General features: G+C 51.8%; 2 protein-coding genes across 14 annotated transcripts; both read right to left on the minus strand.

Annotated features, from left to right (window-relative positions):
- Positions 1-263: 263 nt before the first annotated feature.
- On the minus strand, positions 264-16,251 carry Uckl1 (uridine-cytidine kinase 1 like 1). Of its 6 annotated transcripts, none has more exons than XM_052726664.1 (15): positions 16,078-16,248; positions 6,018-6,205; positions 5,823-5,929; positions 5,565-5,735; positions 5,414-5,485; positions 4,453-4,642; positions 4,308-4,369; positions 3,686-3,702; positions 1,581-1,679; positions 1,387-1,480; positions 1,224-1,286; positions 1,017-1,139; positions 801-908; positions 572-728; positions 264-492 (listed from the first exon to the last, which is right to left on the minus strand). In XM_052726664.1, the coding sequence occupies exons 1-15, from the start codon at positions 16,188-16,190 to the stop codon at positions 413-415; spliced, it is 1,644 nt and encodes a 547-aa protein (XP_052582624.1). In that variant the 5' UTR covers positions 16,191-16,248; the 3' UTR covers positions 264-412. The 6 variants fall into 6 exon arrangements, with proteins under 6 accessions (XP_052582624.1, XP_052582623.1, XP_052582626.1 ...); XM_052726663.1 differs by having other exon boundaries at positions 6,018-6,208; XM_052726666.1 differs by lacking the exon at positions 16,078-16,248 and adding an exon at positions 15,629-16,065 and having other exon boundaries at positions 6,018-6,208.
- Positions 16,252-16,325: 74 nt separating this feature from the next.
- Znf512b (zinc finger protein 512B) lies at positions 16,326-26,920 on the minus strand. Of its 8 annotated transcripts, none has more exons than XM_052726657.1 (17): positions 26,581-26,801; positions 25,003-25,128; positions 24,608-24,750; positions 24,194-24,322; positions 23,514-24,100; positions 23,189-23,415; positions 23,018-23,089; positions 22,784-22,930; positions 22,525-22,649; positions 22,338-22,430; positions 22,099-22,197; positions 21,850-22,020; positions 21,324-21,518; positions 20,969-21,070; positions 20,566-20,628; positions 19,919-20,017; positions 16,326-19,345 (listed from the first exon to the last, which is right to left on the minus strand). In XM_052726657.1, exons 2-17 carry the CDS (start codon positions 25,124-25,126, stop codon positions 19,094-19,096), a joined length of 2,628 nt encoding a protein of 875 aa, XP_052582617.1. In that variant the 5' UTR covers positions 25,127-25,128; positions 26,581-26,801; the 3' UTR covers positions 16,326-19,093. The 8 variants fall into 8 exon arrangements, with proteins under 8 accessions (XP_052582617.1, XP_052582616.1, XP_052582614.1 ...); XM_052726656.1 differs by having other exon boundaries at positions 22,754-22,930; XM_052726654.1 differs by lacking the exon at positions 26,581-26,801 and adding an exon at positions 26,825-26,920 and having other exon boundaries at positions 22,754-22,930; positions 23,514-24,322.
- Between the last annotated feature and the right edge of the window lie 241 nt (positions 26,921-27,161).

The following is a 27,161-nucleotide window of genomic DNA, read 5'->3' on the forward strand; positions in this document are numbered from 1 at the left end:
CTGGAGAAGAAGCTGAGAGTTCTACATCTTGTTCTGCTAGCAGTAGGAGGAGACTGTGTACTGGGCGTAGCTTGAGTATGTGAGACCTCAAAGCTCACCCTTACAGTGACACTTCCTCCAACAAGGCCACACCTACTATTGCCACTCCCTATGGGCCAAGGATTCAAACACATGAGTCTATGGGGGCCATACCTATTCAAACCACTACACACACCTTGGAGACTGCCTCAGCTGAGCCCACCCAGGATACATTCTGCCACACCTTCATTTTCTAAAGCTTTATTGATTTATAAAATGTGTAAACTGAATGTCTGATAACATTTTAAATTCAAATAAGTTAATGTGTTGTTTCTGCAATCCCAGACCAGGAGACAGGAGGCTTGATAGAAATAAGAGTAGCTCAGACTGGGAACTAGCCCACAGAGGCTGTCTCTTCCTCATCACTGCCGTCAGGAACTGCATCTGTCCCAAAGTAGCGATCACCAAAATTCCCTGCAAAAAGAAATGGGACCCTTGTGTGACTGGGTCCTCCTAGGTCATCAGCCATGCCCCTGGACTATGACAGCCTCACCAATGCCTGGGATGATACGGAAAAGGTCATTGACACGCTTGTCCACAGCTGTGGTGATGATTCTTACACGTGGGAATGCATAGGCCACAGAGTGCACACCCATCTCTGCCATGAGCAGGGATAGCAAGAAGATCTTGTCCTCTGGCACATCATGGTCCTGTGCAGCATGGGGACAGGATAAGTTCCAACACCGAGGGAACCTACCTGCAGCCCACCCAGGCACACTTACCAGCAGTACACGTACAGCCATCATGGCTGCAGCACCTGTGGATACTGTGCAGTCCATCAGGATCACATGGTCATCACTAATGTCCTTGGGAAGTCTCAGGTAGTGGAGCTATAATTGATAGTAAGGTTAGAGGGCCCCCACATCAGGCTTCTGAGCCCCCCACTCTCCTCATAGGCTGGGCATCACTGTGACCCCCAGCTCTCCCTGGCTGGACACCTCAGGCTCCCCTGTGAGCTGGTTGGTCTGGATGAGGATAGTGCCGATGCGCACATCCTTACACACAGCACGCAGTGCAGGCTCCATGGTTTCCCCTGCACGAAGAATGGACACTCCGGTGATCTAAGGAAAGGGAGGGGTGAGTAAGCTGCAAGCTGGATGCCTCCAACCTATAGCCTCCTACCCCAGCAGCTATTGCCATCTCACCTGCTTTCCAGCATAGCACTTTCCCACGTAGTCTTGCCCCTGTGGGGTCTGTACAGTGCAGTCCTGCATAGTGAGTTGGGGTATCTATGAGCAGCCAGAGCTGAGCCCCGCATCATAAGCCCAGGATGGCAAGACACCTACCCCTTCTCCCACAAACCCACACCTGGAAGGGTAGGAAGGACAGTGCATGTTCAATAAGCAGCCGCATCAATCTTTTGGAGTAGAAAATGAATTCATCCCGGCTGGTCTCCTTGTCCCTGATGTTGGAATAAACAGACTTTAGAAAGGGATGGGCCAGAACCTGGGGGTGGAGTGGAGCAGAATTGGGGGTATAGCACTCCATAGGTGGGCCCTTACCTGATGATGGTGTGCATGCCCCGTACCTGTGGTGTACTCTTGAGGACACTCAACGTCTGGGGAAGGGGATGGCACTGGTGAGCTGAGGCCAAAGCGGCCCTAGAGATACAAATTGATTGGCATATCTTATCCAAAAGTCCCTTTCTGCCCCAGAGGACATCTGAACATCACCATGGGGGCAGGGGCACGTGCGGGGTGGAAGCTGTCTGCTGACTGTCTACCCATGAAAGATGACTTGTCACCTAAAATGCCAGGCAAAAGTGAGAATGCTCAATTCTGAACACTGAACACAGTCTCAGTGAGGAGGATGCTGAGGGGCTGAGGCATGAGGGTCCCTTCCTAGGCTCAGATAAAGAGGTCAGACATAGGTAACAAGGGAGCTTACTGTGGGAACAGATCTCAGCCTCCAAATGGACAGCTTGTTCCCAACTTCTCCTGGGAGAATGTAAGCTGTAGGGTCAAGCTCCACTCAGACCCATACCCCAGGTAATGTGTAGCCCCTCTCAGGAGGGAGGGCAAAGCAAGGAGGGCTCAGTGCCAAAGGCTACCCATTCAAAACCCAAGCCTGGAGAGGGGAGGACCAAGGACTTGTGAGAGGCAGGAGGGAGGGCTGGTTAGGGGGAAGGTACAAACAGTGATCGTGGAAGGAGGGGTCACTGAAGCAAAAAGTGCAGGAGCAGTGCAGGGTGTGGGGCAGCACACAGCACAGCACACTCAGAGCTTGCTCTGCTCACATATCCCAACGCAGCTTCCTCTGCTCGACAGGTGAAGAGCGTGTTCAGGGAGGGAACAAGGCAGGAAACAGGTTTACGAAGAGGAAAAGAACAGAGAGAAGAACACTTAGTGGGGAGAGCAGCCAAGTCCCTACAGAAGGTGCCCTGTAGCTACCAGCTGGCTAAAGACTTGAGGCAGGAGGCTGGCAGCTGTCTTGGCACTGACACCCTTGGTGCCTGAGGGTGGAGCACCACCTACACCCAGACTTTTTTCCCTCCTGTTCACCAGTAACTTGCTGGAGTTGAAGACCAAGTGGGTCAGCCACCACTTCCTTGGCTGACCAGAAAATGGAAAGTGGAGCTGGCTGTGCCTGGAGATTTTTCTCAGAATTGAGGCTTTATAAGGGCCCTGGCACAGGTCCATGGCACCCTGGTCTTGGTGAGGCCAAGCGGAGACTCATGCAAGGACAGGAAGCTGGGCTATTTAGATAGCCCTGGAGGCATTTCCAACACTGGCTCAGAACTCCTAAAGGTGTCCAGGGGGGCCATGAGGATTCCCACAGTGGCTCAACTGGATCTTCCCAACTCTGAGGAAAGCCTGGAAGAAGGGCAGGTCCCTGGTGCTACCTATGGCTCTTGCCTGGGCTTTGATCAGCCATGGATGATAATGGTTTTAACAGCCTATCCCAGCTTCTGTTGCAACGCCAGCATCGCCTCCTTCTGTCTGTGTTGTACTGCAGTTTGAAGACTAAGCTAGGACAAGGCAGGGCCTGGGTGGAGAAGGCAGAGCCAAGCCCTTACTCCCCACTCCTCAGGGAGATTCAACTGAGCCTATGGCCCATGGGATGGTTCACTTTATAAGATATAGTAGCCTAGATGCAGACCCAGGGTTTATGATTGCAGGAACATGTCAGTGTGGACCGTGCATTGCAGCGCTAGTCCAGGAGGACAGCTGTGTTCTCTGTGGCTGGACCCCAACATAGGCTGCATGAGGAAAGAGCCTCTGAACATTTGGCCAGCACAGGTAAAACATAACCCTGGGAAAGGCCAGGCGGTGGTGGCACGTGACTTTAATCCCAGCATTCCTGAGGCAGAAGCAGGCAGATTTCTGAGTTTGAGCCCAGCCTGGTCTATAGATCAAGTTCTAGGACTACACAGAGAAACTTGTCTTGAGAGAAAAACAAAACAAAACCAAATAAACAAAAACTCCTCGGAAAATTCCTTAATTTCTCTGTACCTTAGTGTTCTTATCTGCCAGTAGGGGAATAGCAGGAAAATTGCACCACTCTACCCCTGTGATATGGACTGTCTGCTTGGCTAGGTGACAGCTGACCCGGAGCTCTATGTAGATGTTGGAAATGCCTCCATCTGTGCAGAGTTGTGGAGTCTTACCTGACGCTGAGTTCACGCTGTGGCAGCAATACAGGGAGACACAAGGGAACGGGTGATGCATCAGTGACCAGGGCAAGCAGCCAGGCTACCCCCAACCCCCAGTGACAGATACTCCACAGCCCATGTGGAAATAGCTCAGGGTCTGCAAACTGCAAGAGGAGGCAAGCTTCTAAGGACCTCTAAAGTGGGGACAAGCTGGGTTGGGACCTGTGGCTCTGGGCTGTAGTAGTAGTGCCTAGGCAGGACTGTAGCCAAACACCACAGCCCAGCCATAAACCGCCTAATTTGGGACCTATAGTGGGAAAATATCACTTGTAGAGTGACCCACTCAGAAAGGGAAGATGGGGGACTCAATGCTGAAATCCACAATCCTAGACTAGTGGATAGTGGATCACCCTGTTACTCTCGGGGTTGGGAGGGAGAGGAGTGCACCCTTCCATGAATGGTCAAGTCCCCTTGCCTATCCTAGAGGGCTGGGCCATTTAAATAAGGTTAGGAAGTAGGCTCAGAACACTTGAGTCAGTACCTGCAGGGGACAGTGGATGTGTGGGGTTGGATGCGCAGGCTGCTGCGTGGGGACAACAGACAGACAGGGACTTTGAGTGCTATCTGGCTGACTAACCTCTTCCAGCTGGCTGTGGACATGCTGCACAATCAGGTCAATGGCTACTGTATTCCCGCTCCCTGGAGGGGGAGAAAGAGAGGATAACTCAGAAGTTGCTAGCCCTTCTGCCCCACTGGCTGGAAGACAAGGCTGACAAGCTCACCTCTGGGCACCACAATATCTGCCAGGCGCATGGTGGGCTGGATGTACTGATCAAAGGCAGGCTTGACAAACTTGTTGTACTGCTTAATGACACCCTCAATGTCCCGGCCTCGCTCACTGATGTCCCGGCGTAGCCGCCGTACCAGTCGGATATCAGAGTCTGTGTCTACAAAGATCTTCATGTCTAGGAGCTGGGTGGGAACAACAATCCAGTTTCACAGGGCTAAGGCAGCCACCAGTGGCACCATTAAATAGAAGCCAGGATCCACAGAGCCAGAGTGGCAACATGTCATTGGGGCCAGCTGCCCACAGGACACTCATTGGCCTAATCATTAGTGCATGTAGGGTGCATTCATAGGAAGTGTGTTGGGACGCATTGTGGGTATGGGGTACAGAATGGAGACAACTGACAAGTCAGGCTGACTTGGCAGCGTGATGTACATATGACTTCACTCAGACCTCCGATGAACACTGGAAGAGTAGGGCTTTGTGAGCTCAGAGTGTGGCCTCCTCCAGTCAGCATGTGATAGGTGATCCCTGAAGGAGCTATGTGGGGATCAGGGCTGCCATGATAAGGTAATGACATGGTAAGAGTCCTCTTGGCCTGGGCCAGGGTCACACTCTGGTATATTGTGGAGGCCTTGCAGCAAATTCCCTCAAACTCACTGACTTTAAGTCCTTGTTTGTTCCTCAACAAGGAAGAATATCAAGAGCAGGGGAAACAGAAGTACAGCTCTCAACAGATAGGAGAGGAAACTACTGTTCCCAGAAGCCACACTCCACTCAAGTAGTCAGTTAGCTAATGGTACAGAACAGCTGTCTAGAATACACCAGGTGGGGCTCATCTAGAAGTGCCTGATAGAGTAGTCTTCTCAGAGAGCACAAAGCATGGAGGCAGGGTGTTCAAAGGAATTGTGTTTAAGGGGACACCTGTGGAGTGTGTACTCCCAGCAAACTCTCACCTCCAGCAGTGTCTTGTCAGCAAAGGCCATAATACCCTCAAAGATGATGACATTTGCACCATATAGTGTTTTCTGCAAAGGAACCAGGGAGTTTCAATGTTCAGCTCAGGCCCCTGCAGCCCCTTCCAGGGTCCTAAGACCATGGGCCTACCCAGTCCTTTTTCCGGCTATGAGTGGTGAAGTCATAGATGGGTACTTGGACGCTCCTGCCCTGCTTTAGTTTCTTGAGGGTGGAAATGATGAGATCAAAGTCGAAGGCATCAGGGTGGTCAAAGTTGAAATTGTTGCAGGCAGCCTGTTCCTGCTGCTGCTGTGTCAGAACCTAGGGGGCATGATGAAGCCCAGTGACCACAGGCCTACATTTTCAGGGGCAAAAGGGTCACAAGGAGGGAGATGAACAGGGCCTTACCTTATAGAAGGAATCCATGGACAGCAGGACCACCCAAGGCACATCTAGTGCTTCAATGATCATTCTGGCTACAGTGGTCTTCCCAGATGCACTGCCACCTCCCAAACCTGTGTGTGGAAGGTTACCTTGCAGTTAGTTGCAGCTGGGCTGACCATGCAGCCTGATCCCCAAGGTGCCTTCCCACACTGCTATTACCAATGGCAAAGGCCTCCTTGGACTGTGTGCCATGTTCATTGTACCATGGTGGACGCCCGGCTGTGTAGATGGTACGTTTGCTTGTACGAAGCAGGGGTGGCTCTGACTTGCACTGGCTGGTGGTGCGCTTCCGGGGTGAGCGCCCGGTACCCACTGGTGGGAGAAGTCTGTCCAAGGACCCTGCATTGCTGCTGTGAAGAGGAATGTGCTAAGCCTCAATCAACAGTTGTCAACCTCCCTGGTCATGCCCAAGTAGGACACAGTATGGGCTCAACTGGGGAGCGTGTGCCCAAGAAACATACCTATAGCTAGCTGGTCCATGGAGTAAATGGGAGCACAAGATCTTAGACTACTCACACAGCAAGGACAAGGGACAGCAATTAGTGGCAAGAGGACATAGGAGGGTATACACAATCTCAGCGCTACAATCCTACTCCTCTGTGGACTGTAGTGGGTAGGGCTTCATTCCCAGGGAATGAATATTCAAGGATAAGGAAGATCCCATTAAGGACTGTGCCCCTCTCCCCAACACAGCATATTCTTTGGGTACTCCAGCCACTGCTGTTCTGCAGGATGGCTGTTGCCCTGGGAGGTGAGAATGCAATGTACTGGCCACATGCCAGTGGCAAGATATATGTTCTGGGGGACTCCCTGGTCTGGCACCTTGTCAAGAAATGTAGGAAAGAGGGGGGATATGGGGGGTGTGAGAATGGTAGGGAGGTGGAACTGGGGGATGGTATGTAAAATAAAAAAAAAATTAAAAAAAGAAATGTAGGAAAGAAAGTAGGAAGGGAGGCTAGAAGGCCTATGAAGAACCCACTTCTCAGTATGACTCCTTCCGTGTTCCCAAGCCAGACACCTCCAACAGCCTGTAAATGCCACCTGTATGTGTGTGGTGGTGGTTTGAGAAGGTGACCCAAGATAGAGGAGAGACTAACAGAGGGTGCAAGAGGGAAATGTAACCCAAAGAAGGTCAGAGTAGATCTGTGTAACTGTGTACACTCATGCTAGGTGGGCAATCAGAACCCTGCTGATACAGCAGTTGTTCTGCATTCCTAAAGGGGTGTCATTACTAGCCATGGCCTTCACATCTGAGAATGAGCAGTGTGGTGGTCTGAATAAAAATGGCCTGCTGTGGGATGGTCTGTATGTCAAATGTGCTGCTGATTGGTCAATAAATAAATCACTGATTGGCCCGTGGCCAGGCAGGAAGTATAGGCGGGACAAGGAGGAGAATAGAGCTGGGAAGTGGAAGGCTGAGTCAGAGAGACACTGCCAGCCGCCATGATGAGAAACAACGTGTAAAGATGCCGGTAAGCCATGAGCCATGTGGCAAGGTATAGATTAATGGAAATGGATTAATTTAAGCTGTAAGAACAGTTAGCAAGAAGCCTGCCACGGCCATACAGTTTGTAATCAAAATAAGTCTCTGTGTTTACTTGATCGGGTTTGAGCGGCTTGGGACTGGCGGGTGAGAGAGATTTGCCCTGACTGTGGGCCAGGCAGGAAAACTTCAGCTACAAATGGCGTCCAACGTGGTGGCAAGAGTTTCCACCTAAAAACTGAGAAAAAAGATTCTAAAACGGAGCTAAAAACAGTTCCTAGTTGTCTCTTTCAAGTTAGCGGCAGCCTGCCGGTTTGAGCTACTGGCAGGTTCCTAGCGTGCGTGCATGCTCGACCTGCAGTATGGCGGGAATGAGGCCTCTGCAAGTGGCACATTAAGCTGCTTGGTGGATTTAGTCTTTGCTAGTACAAAACAAAAAAAGAGGTTTCTGGGCTACATGCTGCTTGGATAAAAGCATAGACCCACGATAGCTCCCAGAGCTGGCGGTAAGCATACCGCCGCCATGTTGGGAAGCTGAGGTGGGCGGAGCCAGCAGCCACAGCTGCTGCAGCTTAAAGCAACAGATTCACAATAAGACAGATTCAGATGTAATAGTTTAAAATGTGTGTAAAATATACGTAGGCTTAAAAGAGACAAAAAAAGGTGATATATACAGTATAGAAACAAATACATAGTTTTAAAAAATAAAGTCTTTAAAGAGACAGTAAAATTAATATAAAAAATAAGCCACGTGAAGATGAGTTTCACACAGAGAATCTGGATTGTGTTGTCTTTGGGATTTTTAACTGCAGAAAAACATTTGATTACAAAAGCTGTTGAGTTATGCCAAAATGTATATTTTAAAGGTACCTTGACTTTAAAATTTGGATGTAAGGATATGTTGCTTTGGAAAGGAGGCTCTGCTTTTGTTTCCACAGAAAGCCAGAGGCTATGGATTTGTTCCAGATTAAGACACATCAGGTTTGACCAGCCAAGACCACCTGAAAGGTCTCTGATGACACCATGGCCCAGATGATCCAACATCCAGAACCGTTTCAAGGCAACTGGCTCAGACGATACACCCTCATGGACTACTCCATAACCCTAAAATATTCTTTGTGTCCCCATAAGATACAGCGCCCCCCTCCAGCAGGAAGTAGTAAGAGAAGCTACGCCCAAATTCCCAAATATACCAAGCTGACTTTGGAGATGTGTAAAGGTTAAAACCTTCCTTTTTAAGAAAAGAAAAGGGGAGGTGCTGTGGGATGGTCTGTATGTCAAATGTGCTGCTGATTGGTCAATAAATAAATCACTGATTGGCCCGTGGCCAGGCAGGAAGTATAGGCGGGACAAGGAGGAGAATAGAGCTGGGAAGTGGAAGGCTGAGTCAGAGAGACACTGCCAGCCGCCATGATGAGAAACAACGTATAAAGATGCCGGTAAGCCATGAGCCATGTGGAAAGGTATAGATTAATGGAAATGGATTAATTTAAGCTGTAAGAACAGTTAGCAAGAAGCCTGCCACGGCCATACAGTTTGTAATCAAAATAAGTCTCTGTGTTTACTTGATCGGGTTTGAGCGGCTTGGGACTGGCGGGTGAGAGAGATTTGCCCTGACTGTGGGCCAGGCAGGAAAACTTTAGCTACAATGGCCCCCATAGGCCCATAGGGAGTGGTACTAATAGGAGATGTAGCCATGTTGAAGAAAGTATGTCACTGGAGGTAGGCTTTGAGGTTTCAGAAGCTCAAACCAGGCCTAATGGCTCACTGTCTCTTCCTGCTGCCTGTGGATCCAGATGTAGAACTCTCAGCTACTTCTCCAGCACCATGTCTGCCTGCATGCCTCCATGCTTCCTGCCATGACAATAATGGATTAAACCTCTGAACTGTAAGCAAGCCCCAATTAAATGTTTCCCTTTATAAGAGTTGCTATGCCGGACAGTGATGGCGCATGCCTTTAATCCCAGCACTTGGGAGGCAGAGGCAGGTGGATCTCTGTGAGTTTAAGGCCAGCCTGGTCTACAGAGCGAGATCCAGGACAGGCCCAAAGCTACACAGAGAAACCCTGTCTCAAAACAAAAACAAAAACAAACAAACAACAACAAAAAAGAGTTGCTGTGGTCATGATGTCTCTCCACAGCAATAGAAACCCTAAGACAAGCAGCTTCTACAGAGGCTCCATGTGCTGCATCCCCTCCCTAATACTTGCCATTTGTTCTGAGGTACAGCCTGATGCAAAAGTACTAAGAAAGGGTTAAAGAGATGGCTCAGCAGTTAAGAGCACTGACTGTTCTTCCAGAGGACCCAGGTGAAATTCCCAGCAACCACTTGGCTGCTCGCAACACTGTAACTTCAGTTCCAGGGGATCTGACACCCTCACACAGACACACATGCAGGTGAGACACTAATGCACATAAAATAAAAACAAACGTCAAAAAATTAATTTTAAAAGGTGCTAAGAGAATGAGACATACACTTAACAGAGGCATTTTCTGGCCACCGTTGTGGTGGTATTGTGTTCCCCAAAATATTGTGCACCCTAATAAACTTATCTGGGGTCAGAGACAGAACAGCCACTAGATACAAAGGCTAGAAAATGGTGGCACTCACACCTTTAATCCTAGCATTCCAGAGGTAGAAATCCCTCTGGATCTCTGTGAGTTCAAGGCCACACTGGAAACGGCCAGGCATGGTGACACACTCCTTTAATCCCAGAAAGCGAGCCTTTAATCCCAGGGAGTGGTGGTAGAAAGCAGAAAGGTATATAAGGTGTGAGGACCAGAAACTAGAAGCATTTGGCTGGTTAAGCTTTCAGGCTTCTAGCAGCAGTTCAGCTGAGATTCATTCTGGATGAAGACACAGAGGCTTCCAGTCTGAGGAAACAAGATCAGCTGAGAAGTTGGTCAGGTGAGGTTAGCTGTGGCTTGTTTTGATCTCTCTGATCTTCCAGTGTTCACCCCAATAACTGGCCTCAGGTTTGATTTTATTAATAAGACCTCCTAAGATTCCTGCTACACACCGTCTAAAAGGAAATCTGTGTAGGTCATATGATCCCAGCCTCAGCTTTCAAACTACCCAAGAAGCTCTCAGGTCAGTGGCTTAGCCTGGCATGCTATGGCTCACCCATGTGGGGTCAAATTGACCTGTGGATATTGAAGATACAGGATAGTGTCTGATGGGTAAGAGGGCTGCCTATAGAAATGGCAGATGGACGGGTCAGGCTAGCTCCTTGTGGGATGCCTCATACAGTGGCTGGTATAGTTTGGAGTACTGCAAGAGAAAGAATGCTGGATGGAATACCAGGTAAGCCTGAGGTGAATGAGGAAGACTGGCAGGTCCAGATCAGAACAAGTATCCCTAGGGCACTCTTGGGTAAAAAAAGTATACTATAATGAAAAAAGGTTCAGTTTACATAAAAGCCAATAGATGAAGGACGCTCACTTAGGGACTGAGGACATAGCTTAATAAACAAGTACGGGGCCTGATCCTCATTATACCCCCAAAACATGCTCACCCAAATGCACATACACGCCAATGTCTGTAAGAAAGGTGTGTACTCAGAAACCCTGAAAGCAAATATGTCAGTATAATAATCAGCATTTCCCTGGAGACCACAATTTGAGACAGGGACTTTTGTCACATTTGAATGATTTACAAGTACAAGCTCTCTCATCAAAACGGAAGATGGGTTTGTCTGGTAATTTCTATTACTGCTGCCTCACAACTCTCAGTATGATGCTTCATGGGGCTGATGTGGCTCGAGGCAAACTTCTTTCTACCTCTGGGATAGCCCAGTTTGAGAACAATGATGTTCTCAGCTGGATAATGCTTCCTAGAACCAGAAAGATTGTGGCTGTATGCACATGAGTTAGAGGACAGGCAGTGGAAAGAATGGGTAGAAACTCAACATGTAACTGCTCATACTGGCAGCTCTGAAAGGTACAGGACAACATAGATACAAGTGAGCATCATGAAAAGAGCCCATTTGCATCCAACCAGCAAAACACATTGCATTCATCCTTGGGGACAAAGACAATAGGCCTGCTTGTTTCTGTACCTTACCAGAGCTCAGAGAACGAGCATAGGGAATAATTAGTCAGTCTGTTAAAAGTTCAGCCTTAACTCCACTGCACTGGAGACAAGTGCAGGAGTTGAGAGCATGAGGCTAGGCATAAACAACACAGCTGAATACTGAGAACTGAGTCTGCCAGTCAAGGATCTTAGGGACAGATAGCATGTGAGGGACACAGGTCAAGAAATGATGAGCTTACTGAAGGGGTATCACCGGCATCCCAACTCAGGCCTGCCTGAACGGCTCAGTCAAAAAGGGAGGCAACAACTATAAACACAAACAATGAGATCCCCAGGTCCCCAGACAGAGGGTAACTGGTTGCTCACCTGAGTATACTAATCCATCCACAGTAAACAAATGGATCTGTGAAGCTTATCCACTGGGCTGTCCTTTCCAGTGGGCAAGAGTTGGGGGGCCCCAGCTAGAGGAAAGAGCAGAGACTCCCCAGAGTTCCAGACTGGGTCTTGCCTTGGTCCCTAGAGGCAGCATGACCACAGTACACAGTGTAGCTCTGGGAGGCCACAATAAACAAAAAACAAATTCAGGTTCTCTGTCTTCCCACCAGGCTTCCTCCACTTTCCCCAGGGAGCTGCCCTCAGCTTTTGGGAGGAAACTACTCCAATGCAGAACATCTGACTTGCAAGAGGGCCAAACAACCTGATAAAGCCTGCCTGTAGGCTGTGCCCTGGCCACCATTGGTAAACACAAGTACACACAAAGCCATGACACACTCAGACAGAAATTGGACAAAGGAGGCAACAGGCTGGGGCTGTTTTCCTGATCCCCCTGATTCTTGCAGTACCAGTTTCCTTGGGGGAATTTTCCCCAAGTTCCCCATCAGCCACTCTTCTCCACCTTGGTGAAGATCCCTTCCAAGGCTTGTGCTGCTGATGGGAAGAGTGCACAGTTGCAAGTAGATCAGGGAGAACGTTGCCAGAAATCCACCTCATGCTGTGTCTGTACCAAGCCCAGCACCCCTTGTCCTCCTCAAAGTTAATAGCTGTCTCCTGGAGCCAGAGATATGGCATCACCCCATTTTTCACAAAAGGTGCCTCTTGATGGAAAAGTAGCACAAAATACTTCATCTCTTATCCACAGACAGACAAAGGGGCTTCTGGCCTCAATAACAAAAGTTCATTTGTACAAACAGAGTTAAGAGACATTACCATAACCTACCATCCCAAGCCAGCCACATCTGCAGCCCTGAGCATTGTTTGGCTCCCAGGAGCACCTGCCAGCTTGTTTGTTTTCAGAGATATCCATGGACACGCATCACACACAAGTCAGGAGTGGTCAGTATCATTGGGAAGTGGGGTTCTCCTCAGCAGGGACTCTGCTGCAACTCACCTGCCTTCTGCTCCAAGAGTCCAGCACCCTGAGATCCTGATGCCAGGGTAAGCTGGGGGGCTGCTCATTGCCAAGGATGCAGGTAGGTACAGAAGGTTCAGAGGTGGGTATCCCTGGACAGTGAGATGACCCAGGTATACGTGGTCTAGGTGCTAGCAGTTAGATTATCACTACCTCTTAGAACTAGTGTTGTCCCCGAGGACAGCTTGGGATTTCTGGCCACCTGAACTGATCCTCCATGGATGGAATCACTCCTGTGGGCAGCATAGAAGAGCTAGGCAGGGTTGGACCCCTAGGCTGGCAGTAGTAGCTTACTATATATAGGGGGTGGGGCACAGCAGCTAGATGGCCCCAGGAGCCCTACTGCACTAAGGGAATACAATGCTAGTCTCAGAGGCCAAGGCCACATGTATAAGAGGATCACCCAGTTAGGGCTCATGCACCAGATATTAATAGTACTAACTCTGGCCTGCACAATCCCCAGGCCAGTTGTTGTGAAGAATATTTCAGTGTCAGCCAGTATGCTCATTAGCCTGGACTTGCTGAGGACCACTGTACTTTAGTACCTTTCCCAAAATTTCCTGGAAGAAATACAGTTGTGCCCCAAATGCATACACAGCAAGACAAGGAAATCTGAGGACCCCTCTAGGCCAGATGATCTGAATGTCAGTGATGAGCTGGGTGCCTCTCCCCTGGCCCCAAGGTGCCTCCTACAAAGATAAACAAATCTGAAACTCTACCCTAACACATCCAAGAATAACTGTCCTACCCCCACCTTACAGAGGCTCCAGTAAGTCCTATGGCTACCCAGGCCTCATCAGTCAGCAGGGGACACACTCACCTCCCTGCCCACAGCATAGAGAGAAAGGGAAGGTTTGGTCCCAGTCTCAACTGAAATTCCTTTACTGACTTAAGATCTAATCAGAGAGGTTCTGCTGGCCTTGGGATTCTCTTCCAGGGGTGGGTTGGCCTTATGGCAACCTCATTCTATGTGGCTGGCCTCCAGCATGAAGACAGTCTGGCAGGTGATTGGGAAAAAGGAAGCTTCCAAGTGGATTTCACACACCTGAACAGGAGCTACTCTGGGAGCACCTTGGAGGCAGCTCTTCTCACTAGGTAATTTATGGCTGTGTCTACATCCCTACTAGATACCTGGAGCAAGAAGAGTCTATGTCTACATGTACGTGTGTATGTGTTTATAGAGTTTGTCCCTCTGCCTCCTCACTCAGGTGGTTGGCTGGATATGCCCTAGGATTGCTCTGGGAGGCTAAAGTTGTTCTGGGCAGAGATGCAGAGTCAAGAGGTCCTAGGGAATCAGTGTACAAGTTTGGCTGGCTGATCACAACAGAGGGATCCTAACATGTTCTTTGAGTGCTCTATCAGGTCTGTGGGAAGCTAACACTGTGCTGGTCTCAGAAAGGGAAGGCCTGATTCCAGGTTTGTCAACATATAGGGCTGCTCCACCGACTGATTCACTAAACTTGGCCCTAGAATATCAGACCCTGAACCCTAAACTTCACCTTAACCTAGGATTTATCAGGCTACCTGGCCAATAAATAACTCCGGCCCCTGAAGTTTCCTCTTTCAGGCTTCCATTTTAGGTCTCAGGGTTGTATGAGGTAGGTGGTGATGGGAGCTGTTACTTTCATTTCCCCCTGCCTATCCACTAGGTGAAAACTCTGTCAGCTATAGCTCAGATGCAATCACTCACCAGGGAGTTGCTGCAGACCTTATCCTTATCAAGGAAATAGGGGTCACTGAGGACCTAAGCAGGTGCCTTATTGATAAGGAACCTACATAAGATAAAAATCATGGAAGAAGAGCTGCCCTATAATTTGCATTCCCCTGTGTCAGAGAAGACAGAATCAAATGTCTACAGCAGGGTCTGAAGAGAGGAAGGGTCATCACTTGGACCACCAAAGGACTAAGAAAGGTATCAAGGTCCCTCGGCCGTTGTTAGACCTACAGTCAAGCTACTCCTCCTGATGCTTCTATGGAAGACCTGCAAGAGGCAGGGGATGGTTCAGAGGTAGTCACCAAGATCATGTTCACAAGGTAGACACAGGAATGGGAGATTAAAGGCTTCCATGGCCCATTTGCCACACTGTAACTCCTTCACTCACACACCTCCAACTGGATCCCAAGCCTCTGGGTGGGCACCATTAGCTTCTCTCCACTTCTATAATCTCAGCCTAATATCCATTTTGCATATTGACATGAAAGCCACTGGTTGTACCAGTTAAGGTCAGGAGACTCCAAGGAAAAAGCCTCGAGGGCCGGCAGATATGGGGACAGGTGCTGGGAAAAGCAATAGGAGAAACCTCACACTGGACATGAAGAGGTCTATCAGTGACTCCCTCTCCTACTGCTTGCTGCCAGTGCCTGAGGCACTAAGGCAGTCTATCTTCTCAGGGTGGTTTCCTCAGGAACCTTCGGAAGTATGTGGCCGGCCATGACCTCTTTGCTTCTGGTTATATCAAGACATTCTGAACCAGAAAGCGTCACAAACTCAGCCTTGTTAGACCCAACCAAGTTTTTCAGGCTTCCAGTTAGAATGCCTTGGAGTGTGTGAACTAGCCTGGATTTGCCTCATCCACCTCCAGCACCTGCCGTCCCAAAGTCGTCCAGGCTCACAGTTCCCCAAGCTGTGCTCTGAGGTCCGTAGAGCTGGAAGACATTTGGCTTTCAACTGGTGCAATCAGACCAGAATAGGTGCCACATGCAGTTCCAAGCACGGTCACCGCCCCCTGGCGGCCGTGGCCCGGAGTTGCTACGCGTGATGATCAGGCCGAGCCCTCTCCATGCTCCTGAAAGGCTGGAAAGGGCCCCCAAATTCTCGGGCAGTTGGAGATCACCACCTGATCCTACCTTCACAGTTACCACTGGCCGCCAGGTAGGTAGGAGCTGGTGAGATCAAATTCGACGAACTCAGAAGGTCGAGCACGTCCACCACCCACCTGGGAGCCTAGAGCCACCAGGGACAGAAACCCAGGCCACACAGGTCAAACAGGTTTCCATTTTCTGTGCCTCCAAAAGCTAAGAGCTTGGGCCAGTTCCGCCTTCCATCTGCTGGGGCCCTCAAGGCCACCTGTCACCTCCCTCTCCCTGGCAGGGGATTGCCGACACATGGCCCAGGAGGCCCCAAAGCTCCGGAGAACCGCTGAAACCTGTCCAGGATCTATGCGGCTGTGGAGACCGAGCGGCCCATTTGCAGAGATGCCGCAAAGCCACCCGGGCTTTAGGGAGGGACGCAAGCCGTGCGCTGACCCCTCCCAGGAGGCGAGCGCGGCCCCTGCCTTATCCAGGCCCGTGCCTACCGGTCCTCACACGCAGTCTCATTCTGCTCGGCCGAGCGGCCGGGCACGTCTGGGGCCACAGTGGATTGTAGGGGCGAAGGGGCAGCGTCTGCGGAGGCCGGCGGCGCAGCCATGGCGTCCGAACCTGGCTGAGGCCAGGGAGGCGCGCCGGGAGTCTGGCACGCTGCGGACTACGAGCCCCACAAGGCCATGCGGCAAGCCTAAGGAAGGGCCTGCGCCTCAACACAAACTCAGCCGCACAAAAGCCCTTGGAAAAAAAAAAATCAATAAACATTTATTTGATACAGTAATTTTAATACATACAATTGACGGCCCACCACCGCACCACTCTGGGCCAGGGTATGAGGATGGGGACAGATGAACACAAGGCGGGCAGGACCCAAGCTCACCTCAAAAACATCTTGCAAATAAAACACTTTGTAGATAGAATATATATGCATGTATATCTATGGTTACAAGTGATAGCCAGAAATGCACTTGTGTAATGAGAACTGTATTAAAACCAAACCAAGGAACCCAAAGTTTAGGAGGCGCTGCAGTCAGGTATGAGGGGTGACCTGGGAAACCAGGCCTCCAGGGCAAAGGGCCTGGGTTCTACCCAACAGGGGAACGCAGGAATGACTCTCCCCTCAGAACCACTATAGGGACAGGAAGGCCCCAAAGCCCCCAGGAGGCACCAATATCTGCCTGTGCAGGAACATAAAGTGCACCCTGGTTCTGCATGAAATGTCTGCCCTTGGCACTTTTCTGTTTTTTAGGGCAGGGCAAGCGCTGAGCCAGAGGTAGATCTGTAGAGACCCTGACTTTTGCATTTTGCCAAGGACCCAGGGTTTGTTTGGGCCTCTAAGTCCAAGCCCACCACCTCCTGGAGATCTGCCAATGATGGTCCCTCTGAGGGTCTGTGTAGGCTGGTGGTCACCCTTGGGCCAGAGTAGGAAGGTGGGCAGACTGATGAACCCTGCCCAGGGAGGGCCTTACTACCTTAGAAGAGAGTTTTACAGACTAGCTTGCCAAAACCCCTTACCAGCCACCACCAGCTGGTACCTATCCAACTGCCGCCTTTAATAGCTGCCCCCACACCCACCTCAAAGACAAAGGAGTTAAAGTGCTAAACATCAAGTGACCAGAACCCCAAGTCCCATATCAAGGTTTTGAGGCATGTCCTGGAAACTCAACCCCCAGCAAAACCCAGGTCCTACTTCTTCCTACAAGTGCCAAGTACCTGAGAGGCTGAGGTGGATGGTCACACCCCACAGAGGTGTTGTGAAAGTGCACTTGGGCCCCATTCCCTTCTGCAATTGCACACCACCAAACAAAACCCCCAGCCTACCCTTTGACCTTTGACACTGGATTTTACCCACCTCTGTGGCCACCCTCTGATCATGTCAAAGGTGTGTAGGAATTGAAGAGTCCATTCAATACCCCCAGCATATCAAGCCAGGGTTGCCTAGAGTCAGAGCCTTCCTAGATAGGAGTGTATAAAAGACTCCATCCCAAATCTCCTTGGAACTCCTCCCCCTGAGGTTAGGGGGCAGGTGCCAGTCAGTACTACAGCCCAGCTCTACCTTCGGCACCAGGTAACCCTTAGCACCAAAACATAAAATTGTTGAGTTTTGTATAAAAAAGAAAAACAAAAAAAAAAACCCAGAATTTTAAAAAAGGTTGCTACTTGTCACAGCAACAAGACTGCCATCAACAACATCCAGGAGACACACACAGGCAAATATCAAAATTCACATCGTCCAGGATCAGAAGCAGAGGACTCAAGTCCACCCCTACCCACACTGGAAAAAGCCTGTTCTCTTCCCCTCCAGCCTTCTTCCGGTATGGCTCACAGAGTGGTGGGTAGGGTTAGAAAGTAGAACCAGGAAGGAGGCCAGATCTCTCTTCCAGGCCTTGCACAACCTGCAGACCCTGTTATCCTCAGGGCCCCTAAAGGGGTGGGACCCAGCCTAGAGCCACTACACTGGCTGAGACCCCATCTTTCACTATCCCTTAGTTTCTGTATCAATGACTGACTGCCACTAGATACTGAGAGCAGTTAAAGCAGGGGGAAAAAAAGAGAGCTTCCACGGAACTTGGCTTATGGGCCCACCTAGCATGGTAGACATAAGCAGTCTCTCATAGGCGCTACTCCTGGGCTAGAGGCTCCTTCTGGCCAGCCTCTGCTTCACATGGCTGTGGCCCCAGGGAGGCATGCCTCAGGGTGCCAACAAGATCAGAAACTAAAGGCTGGAGGTGGAACATTCTAGTCCTTTGCTCTCAGGTTGGTAGCTATGGGTCTGGGCCTCCCTGAAGGTAGAACACACAGAATTCTTTCCTTGCCTGAAAGGCTACATATTCGACCATGACCACACCTGTCAGTAGGGTGAGGCCTGAAACACAGCAGAAATGACAGAGGAGGGGAGTAGGCCCAGAGAGGTAGAAAACAGAAGCAAGGGGGTCATAAGTGGATGCAAGAGGACAGATGGGTGGGTGGCTGTCAGGGCAGCATGGCAGTAGCTAGACAGGGTCTGTCCTGGGAGGTAGCTGGGAGTTACTGGAGATCCAGTGTTGGGTGGAGGTGAGGCCTAAGTGATGGCAGCCAGGCTGCTCAGGTGCCTCATCAGCCCACGATTATGGGTCACCAGGAATGTCTGAGCCTTGAGGGAGTCAGAGTGAGGACCCTACTGGGCCAGAGGGAGGTGGAGATAGGGGCCATTTGGCTGTTCAAGCACACTTCATGCCCCATGGCACCAAAGCTCTAGATTTTGCCAGGTCCAAGAATGTCCTTGTAGGGATGGCTGGGGCCCCAGCCTATTGCACTTTTGCTGCTGCCCCTGGCACTCCTGGGGAGCCCCACCTAGCCACGTGAGGCAGCCTAAACAGGGGAAGGACCACTTTCAGGGAGATCAGAGTGGTTTGCCAACCCTCTGGACAGATGGGTGTGTGTGTGTGGAGGTGGAGGACAGGTCTGAAACTGGCTCCCCTAATCTGGACAAAGTTGGGCATGGTGGCTAGGCCCTGCCCACTAGGCTCACTTTTCAGGTGCCTTCCCAGTTCCAGCCTTCTTCCCAGTAGAGCCTCGGGCCCCCTTGTCTCTGCCTCCTGGGGGCCAGTCATCCCTGTTAGGTGGCAGCTTAGATGCTGGCTCCTCAGAGGACCGTTCCTTGGGCTTACGGCCCCGCTTCTTTCCTCCTGACAGACTTTTCTTCTTCTCTTTCCTAGGCATCAAGGAGTTCTGGCTCTTGTGTTTGGGAGGTGGGTCAGCTGAGGTCCGGAACCAATTCTAGGGAGAGAAAACTTGCAATCAAGACTGGGGACCTTGATCCAAAGCTACAGACATAACTTTTTCGTTAAATTTTTTTTTTAACTTTTATTGTTTTTTTTTGGTGTGTGTGTCTGCAGGTGGGTATGTGCATGTGAGTGCAGGTGCCTATGGAGGCCAAGGCCAGGGAGCCGGAGCTATGGACAGTTGTGAGCCTCTTGACATGGTTGTTGGGAAACAAACTCAGATCCTCTGGAAGAGCAGGAAGTACTCTTAACCACTGACACATTTTTCCAACCCACCTAAACTATTTTTTGGTCGGGCATGCAACTGCTAGGAAGTGGCTGAAGTCAGGGTTTCCCCTGCCTCGGTAGGCTCCACTCAGTGGCTGGGTACCAAGCTGGGGAACCCCAGACTATTCTTTTTTCTTCAAGATGCATCACCCCATGCTCTTGACACTTCAGGAGATATGAACTGTATTTTGAGAAGATAACACCAGATTTTTCAGTGTACACCATCTGAACCACCTGTTCTCCACCACCCATCCCTAAGGCCAGTCTCCAGGTCTGTAAGCCCAGAAGATAACTTTCATACCTCTGCATGGGTCTTAAGGATGTGATACTTGACACCGCTCTCAGAGCTGAACTCTTTGGGACATAGCAGGCAGCGGTACTTCCCAACCAGGTGGTCCCCCTGCAATGCACAGTGGTCCAGTACCCAACCTTCGGAAGATTCAAAGCACCCACATCTGGTCCAAGCCCTTATCCTGCTGCTAAAAGGTTAGGGCTGGGGTCAGCCAGAAAGAAGCTGCACTGTCTTCTAGGATGTGTGTCAATGGTGGGTTTAGGGACTGAAACACTACCCTGCAATAGAATTATTAAGCCATCCCTGCTATAGGAGTAGGAAATAAGAGAAGGGTAGGATGAGGCAGGTGCTGTAGGGATAGGTCATAGTCTTTTGATGAATGTCCTCATCTCAAGCCAAGTGCGCCCTCTGCTCAGGTCAGGATGAACACTTATATTACATAAGATAAGGAGACTCCAGGGTATGATTTGGAACCAAACGACTAGTGTAGGGAACAGAGAAGGATTCTGGGCCACCTGTTGAGTACCTACTAGTCTGTGAGATTATATGCAGTGGACAGGGTAGGGGTCTTACACCTATACAGGTAAACCCTTGGCAAGAGAGAGCTGGGAGTGCCCAGTGCCCCACCTAGCCATGGGGATAATCCCAGAACTGACCTTGCTGCAGCTGGCAAGATGGGCCTTGAGGCCGGACACACTGGAGTAGATGGCTTCACAGCACTGCAGGCAGGAGACAGCTGTGGAGGAAGCCCTCCCACAACCCCATACAAGGGGCACCCCACCCTCAACCCCAGAGCACTCTGGGGCTTCTCTGAGGGCAGGTCCCCAGAGGCCTGGATTTGGGCAGAGTGGGTAGACAGGTCCCCAGGTTGAAGTCCCTTTGTTGATATGGTATCTATAGGAACTCAGGGTCAAAGATAGGCTGGCTACATTAAAGATGGTTACTTCCCAATAGGACACTCACTGTCTTAACCTCTACTGTTACCTGAATGGCCAAACCCAAGCCTTCTATCCTAGAGCCCCAACACCCCACTCCCACTATATGCCAGTCCCAGCTTACATCATTGGGACAGTTCACATGGCCTTTCTCCTTGACTTCATTCTTCCATGCCTCCAGCAGCTGAGGGTTAAGTGTAGGGAGGCCTGGCCGAGTGTAGTTGAGCTGCAAAGCCGGGCACAGCACCAGGTAAACTTCAGGCTGAGGCACATGCTGCTTTGACACAATGCATGTGCTTCTGCAGCAGGCTCATTACCCCTTCACAGATGGGGTTAGTAGATGGCCAAGATCACAAGAACATGGCTGCCACAGGGGAATCAAATGAGGCCTGTCCTGGTCAGAGACCAAGAAGTCGGGGGAGCAATTAGGGAATGACCAAGGGCCAAGATCTTGCCCATCCCTTAGGTGGGCCACTCACCCGTGCAGTCTCAGGCACAAGGTCATCCTTCATGCGCCGTTTGGTCCAGTCACGGGCCAGCTCATCCTCTGCAATCTCCTGTAGATGGAACACGGCAACCTGGGCCGATGTGCGACGGATGCGACCACTTGGGGTCCGCTCTACTCCAAGCAGGTCCTCAGCCTCAGGGATTTTGTCTGTGGGCTCCTCAGGGGGCTAGGTAGCAAGGACACACAGAGGCCAGTATAAGCCACGGAGAAGGAAGACATCCAGAGACTAGGAGTTAGAGTTGGCATGAGTTCTAGGCCATTTGTGGTCTCTGCAGGTATTGGGGGACCCAAGATGCATGCAAGTGGTGGGAGATATAGACACAAGAAAAACAAGACACCAGTGCACCAGGCTCCCATCCTTCCTCTTGGGACACACAAGACTTAGGATCACTAAAGGCAGGGATTACACCTATCAGGGAGCACATGAACTCACAAATACATGCAGGACACAACACAGGCCATTAGAGGAAGGACATGGTAGATTATAGGCCACTCACCGGGGCTGTATGCTCTGAACGCACATGATAGTCATGGCCAGCCTTGGATCGGTAAGTCTTGCCACAGTGGGTACAGGGGAAGGAGGGACTGTCTACCTCACATGCTGGCTTCCCACAGCGCCGCTGGTGATACTGATAACCCATGAGGCTGGAGAAGGCGGCTCCGCAGCCCTGGGGATCCAGGTCAGAGACCAGGTCAGCAATCATCCAGCCCAAGTCCTGAACTCCCCCACATGTCTCAACACAGACCTCCTGGGGGCAACGTAGGCGTCCCATCTGCTTCAGCACCTTTCGAAGCCTCTCTCGCTCCTCCTGTTCTCCCCCTTCAGAGGCCTCAGCATCAGTGGGCTGAAGACAGAGCAAGCCTCAGACCTGATGCCAGTCAGGAGTTTAGGGCCACAGATCCAAAACCAAGCATAGAGGAGCAGTAGTGGAATGAGAGGTCAGCAGTCAGGGCTAGAGAGGGAGCTGGGGGTCAGGCAGCATACCTTGGCACTGTGTTCAGCCATGGTGTGGTAATTGAGACCAGCCTTGGACTTGAACTGTTTCCGGCAGTGCTGGCATTTGAGTGCTTCCTGCAACTGTAGACATGGCCTAACTATGAGAAACCCATCAAAGTCAGGGGATCTTCCCTCCCAGTACCTTGGGGGGTAGGGGTGGGGGCAGGAGGCTTACCTTATGACATACTTCCATGTGTTTTTTGAGCCCCACGAGGGTCTTCCGGGTAACCACATTGCAGGTGGGGCAGACAGCCTCCCCCCGTTCATGGATGGCTCGCTGCCACTGCTCCTCAGGGCCACCTGTGAGGCAGGGCCAGGCCTCAGGCTTATGGGGCTCCTGAATGCCCTGGACTCCAGGGGCAGCCCCCATGCCTTTGCTACAGGATCCAGCCCACCATGGAGACCTGTCCTGGGTCCTGCCAGGCAGCCCCCACCTGGGGCTGGGTGGGCCACAGGAGCTGGTGCCTCCTTGCTGACCGTGACAGGGGTGGCCAGCACCTTCTTCCGCACTTCCTCAGAGCCTGATCCTTCTTGTTTCTTGGAGCGATGAACTCGGGCCTTGTCCTCAGCTTTGGCCAGGCCTGAGGATAAGGATAATGTGGATAAGACGTATGGGCTAAATACTGACATACTTAGTCCCAGAGGTCTCCAACTAGCTGGGGTCTTACCTTTGAGCCCAAAGGTCCCTGAGATAGATGGCTGCTCCCCTGTGAATTTCTTGGGTGTTTTCTGTTTCCTTCCTGACTCAGGGGAGAGAAAATGAGTGCCAAGATTCTGGTCACATAACCATTTAAAGGCCAGAGCCCACCATGGCCAATCTCCCAGTGCTCTTATCTTACTGTGCTTTGTGCGCTCGGGGTCCTCCTCTGGCTGGGATGTTGGGTCTGCAGGCTGAAGTGACTCTTTACCCATTAAAGGCCTGCTTCCTGGCAGTAGGGAGCTGTTGCTGGGATCTGTTCCCAGCTGGAAAGTCACACTCTGACCCATGGTGGATGGGCCATACTCTCCATTCTCTGGCCTTGTCTGCTTGGGCAGGATGGGACAGGTGTCCAAACTGTCTGCAGCCCTGCAAGTGGCAGGTAAGGTAAGGTCCAGGTGAACCCAGTGGCCCTCTCACCCCCCAGGCACATCTGACAACTTACCACCCCAAATGACTTCCTGTACCTTTTCTTATTGCTGTTCTTGCCTGTAGCACGAGGTGTTTTGTTCTCAGATTTGGTCAGCAATACCATTTTGCAGGGTGGTGTGTGTCTGCTGATGGCAATGGGCCTGCTGACCGGCACTGGCTTGCTGACCACAATGGGCCTGCTGACTGGTACTGGCTTGGTGAGTGGCACAGGTTTTGTAACTGTCACAAGCTTGGTGACCGGCATGTGTTTGGTGAGTGGCACAGGTTTGGTGATTGGGATGGGCTTGGTGACTGGCACAGGCCTAGAGACTGGCATGGGCCTACTGACTGTGACAGGCTTGGTGACTGGCATAGGCCTGCTGACTGTGACTGGCTTACTGATGCCAATGGGTTTGCTGACGCCCACTGGTTTGCCAACAGTAACAGGTTTGCTCACTCCGATGGGCTTGCTGACCCCAACAGGCCGGTGGATGGTGACCGGTCGGCTGACTGGGCCAGGCTTAGGGGCAGGCAGGGGATGGTCCATGTGATTCCAAATCCGGTGCTTCTCCAGCTGGGTCTTGGAGGTGAATGCGGCCTCGCAGAAGGGGCAAGGGAAGGCCAGCCTATCTGAGATAGCACCCTGGGCAGGGAGGGTAGGTGTGGGATGGGGCCCCGGGGGCCTCTGCCCAGATGCACTCCCAGGCCTCCTCTTCCCCGACCCGCAGCCCCTTACCCCTTGGCACCGCTGATAGTGGTATTTGAGCCCGTAGATGCTGGGGAACTCTAGCCAGCACCCTGAGTTTGGACACTTCACCCTTGAGTGTGCCTTGAATTCATCTTTCCACTGGTTCATCAGGGAGAGCTGGACAGAGAAAAAGGCCAAGCTGCTGACCTGCAGCTACCCAGACTCAAAGCTCCCCGAAACCAAACCCTTTAATCTCAAGAGCAGAGCACGAATTCAAGCCACGCTGCAGACCTATGCTGTGGACTACCAACATAACCCACTGGGACCTTATAACAGATGTGAGGGCCCTAGGCCACATGCTGAAACAAGCTGGCACAGGATGTGTAGAGGGCAGGGAAGGGAAGGGCTGTGGCCTTCACGGGCTGAACAGTATGAGCTCCTCATCCCCCCAAGGGAGCTCACAGGAATATCTCGGAGAGCTTGGTTCTCAGCTTTCGGCCTCCCTTTTTTCTTCCCTTCTGTCCTGTCACTGGCAGTGTTTCCGGGGTCAAAGCAGAGTGAGGCCTGGCTAGGGACTGTATGTCCACTGTGGACCACTGGCATACCTGCAGCACAGGAGACAGCAAGGCTCAGTGGCTGCATAACATCACCAACCCCCAAGGGGCAGCAAGCCCAGACCAAGTCTTGCTTTACCCATACCAAGGCCCAGGCTATAGGTAACCTAAGACAAAAGCCTAAGCCTCAGGCTGTCTAATAATCTCCACCCCATGAAGGTCCTCAGGATACCCAAAAAAGTAGCCTACTCTACTACTGGCTATCTGTATCTTCTAGAATTGATTTCTAATCTAGCTCCTCACCCAGCTTTGGTGGGTCCTGCAACATGGGAAGCTGGACCTCCTTCCGGCTGCCACCCTTTCCAGATCCACTTTTGCTGGACCCTTGAAGCCGGCGGCCTCCTCCAACACAGAAGGATTCAGTCATCTCTATAGAGCAAGTGCACAGATCTATGAACTGAATGGGCCCAACCCAGGACTTTCACTGGGGCTATCCTAGAGGCCCACAATAGGCCTCTCTAGCCCTGGCCTCCTTTATCTATCACATCAAAAAGTAATGGGGACTTCTAACTCAGGGAAGGGGGTTTGCACAGACAAGGTCTCTCCAAATAACCCAGAAGGCATGAACAGTGTGGAAAGAGTTGAAACTCTTGCTACATTTGACACACTCACCTCACCCTCATCTAGACACATAGTACCACAGTGTGCAAAGGATTAGGTGGAGCCTGTGTTCAGAAAAGGCCTATGCAATAGGAAGGAGATTGACAATATCCCTCTTGGGGGACAATTAACGACAGTAATGGTTGCTGGCTCAAAGGCAGCCATACCATAATGCCTCAGGGACACCTTCTCCTCAGGTCCCTGGCCCCTGCCCATCCAGATATCATGTGATACTAACTTACCCAGATGGGCACCCTTGACGACCTCTGTATGGACACAGAAGAAAGTCAATGTGGGTGTTGAAGGTCCACTTCCTCACCACATGCATCCATCTCTTGTGGGCAAAGTTAAGACCCCCTGGAACTCCATTTTGGTCCCCATGCTTGCTGAGCCATCCTACCTGCCTGTCTTCTCAGCCTTCTGGGTAGCCAGGGTCCTCCACTCAGATGGAAGCACTGGTTCAGTCCCTGGGCCACCACAGGCTGGCAGGCCACCATTTTTGCTATTCTCAACTTCTTGGTCCCTTGCCTAGGAACCCACTTCAGCTAAACAAGTTATGGCCAATACTGGCCCAAGCTCCAGAGCCTGCCAGGCTGAAGCCACAGAGCATACTGGGGGCGGGGGGTGAGGGCTCCAGGGACCTGTTCTGCTTGGGACATCTCATACCCTGAAAACTGAGGGGGGCTCTGAGCACAGCCATGTAGAGGCCTCTCAGAGGCGCCCAAAACCACAGAAGGGGGCGGTACCAAAGAGCAAGGTTCAAGCCGGTGAGCTTGACAGTTTTTGATCAACTCCAATCAGAGGGGATGTGTAGGGGCTGCTCTATCCAGGAGCACTCAGGTTAGAGGTCAGGACAGTCACTGTCCACTGCCAAGGGCAACACCCCAACCTGGGCCTAGGGGAGGGAGGGTCTTAAATCAACCAAAGTTCTCTGGGTGTCCTCGCTTTGTAGCTTCAGAAGGAAACGAGTCATCCAGAATCCTGATAACATTAGAGGCCACGCGTAAAGGGCCTGCTACACCCTTTCCAGTGCCTGGGCAGAGATCAGAGTTAGGGGTAAAGCACGGTCGCCAGAGTAGGAGGAAAATCCCTCCACGACCTGGGGTCCCCAGGATCTCGCTTGTAGCCTCCAGGGAAGAGGGCGCCGCCGCGGACTCAGGCTACTCGCCTGGTGTGGCGAGCGCTGCCAAGAGGAGCACCTGAAGGCCCGTGGCCACCCACCTGTCACCTGAGGCCGGACACGGGCTGCAGCCTGGCCCGGAAGCGCCGACCGCGGGGGGGCGAAGGCAGTGAACCAAAATGGCGACTTTTTCTGGAGAAGGAGGAGGCGGGAGGACAGCGCCGGCGCGGGGAGCGGGGCGCGGCGCGGGTCCGGGCGCGGCGGGGAGGCAGGCTGGGCACACAGCTGGTGCGGGGCGCGGGATGGCGCCGGGGCCGCGGTAGGGCGAGCAAGGCCGGCGCTTACCTGTAGCGCCCAACGAGTGCGGCCGGGCCAGGCCGGAGCCGGAGCCGGGGCCGGGCCGGGGCGCGGGGCGCGGGGCGCGGGGTCCGGGCGGCGCACACTGCGCGCCGTGCTGCGCACATGCGCGCTCCCGCCCCTCCCACCTTTGACAGTTTTACTGCGGGGGGGGGGAGGGGGCGAACTCTCGCGGTATTCGCGCGGCAGCCGCTGCGGGGAAGGGGCCGGTGGGGCCTGCCTGCTCCTTGAGGCTGTGAAATCAGTATCCTTGGTGGTACTTATCTCCAGGCCTGTCACGCGTGCCTAGGGCAGGAGTCGCTTTGTGGACAGTCCAGTAAACTGA

Source organism: Peromyscus californicus, unplaced genomic scaffold (genome assembly GCF_007827085.1).
Source record: "Peromyscus californicus insignis strain IS unplaced genomic scaffold, ASM782708v3 Scaffold_7__1_contigs__length_154581171, whole genome shotgun sequence".
In the NCBI taxonomy this organism is placed as follows: domain Eukaryota; kingdom Metazoa; phylum Chordata; class Mammalia; order Rodentia; family Cricetidae; genus Peromyscus; species Peromyscus californicus.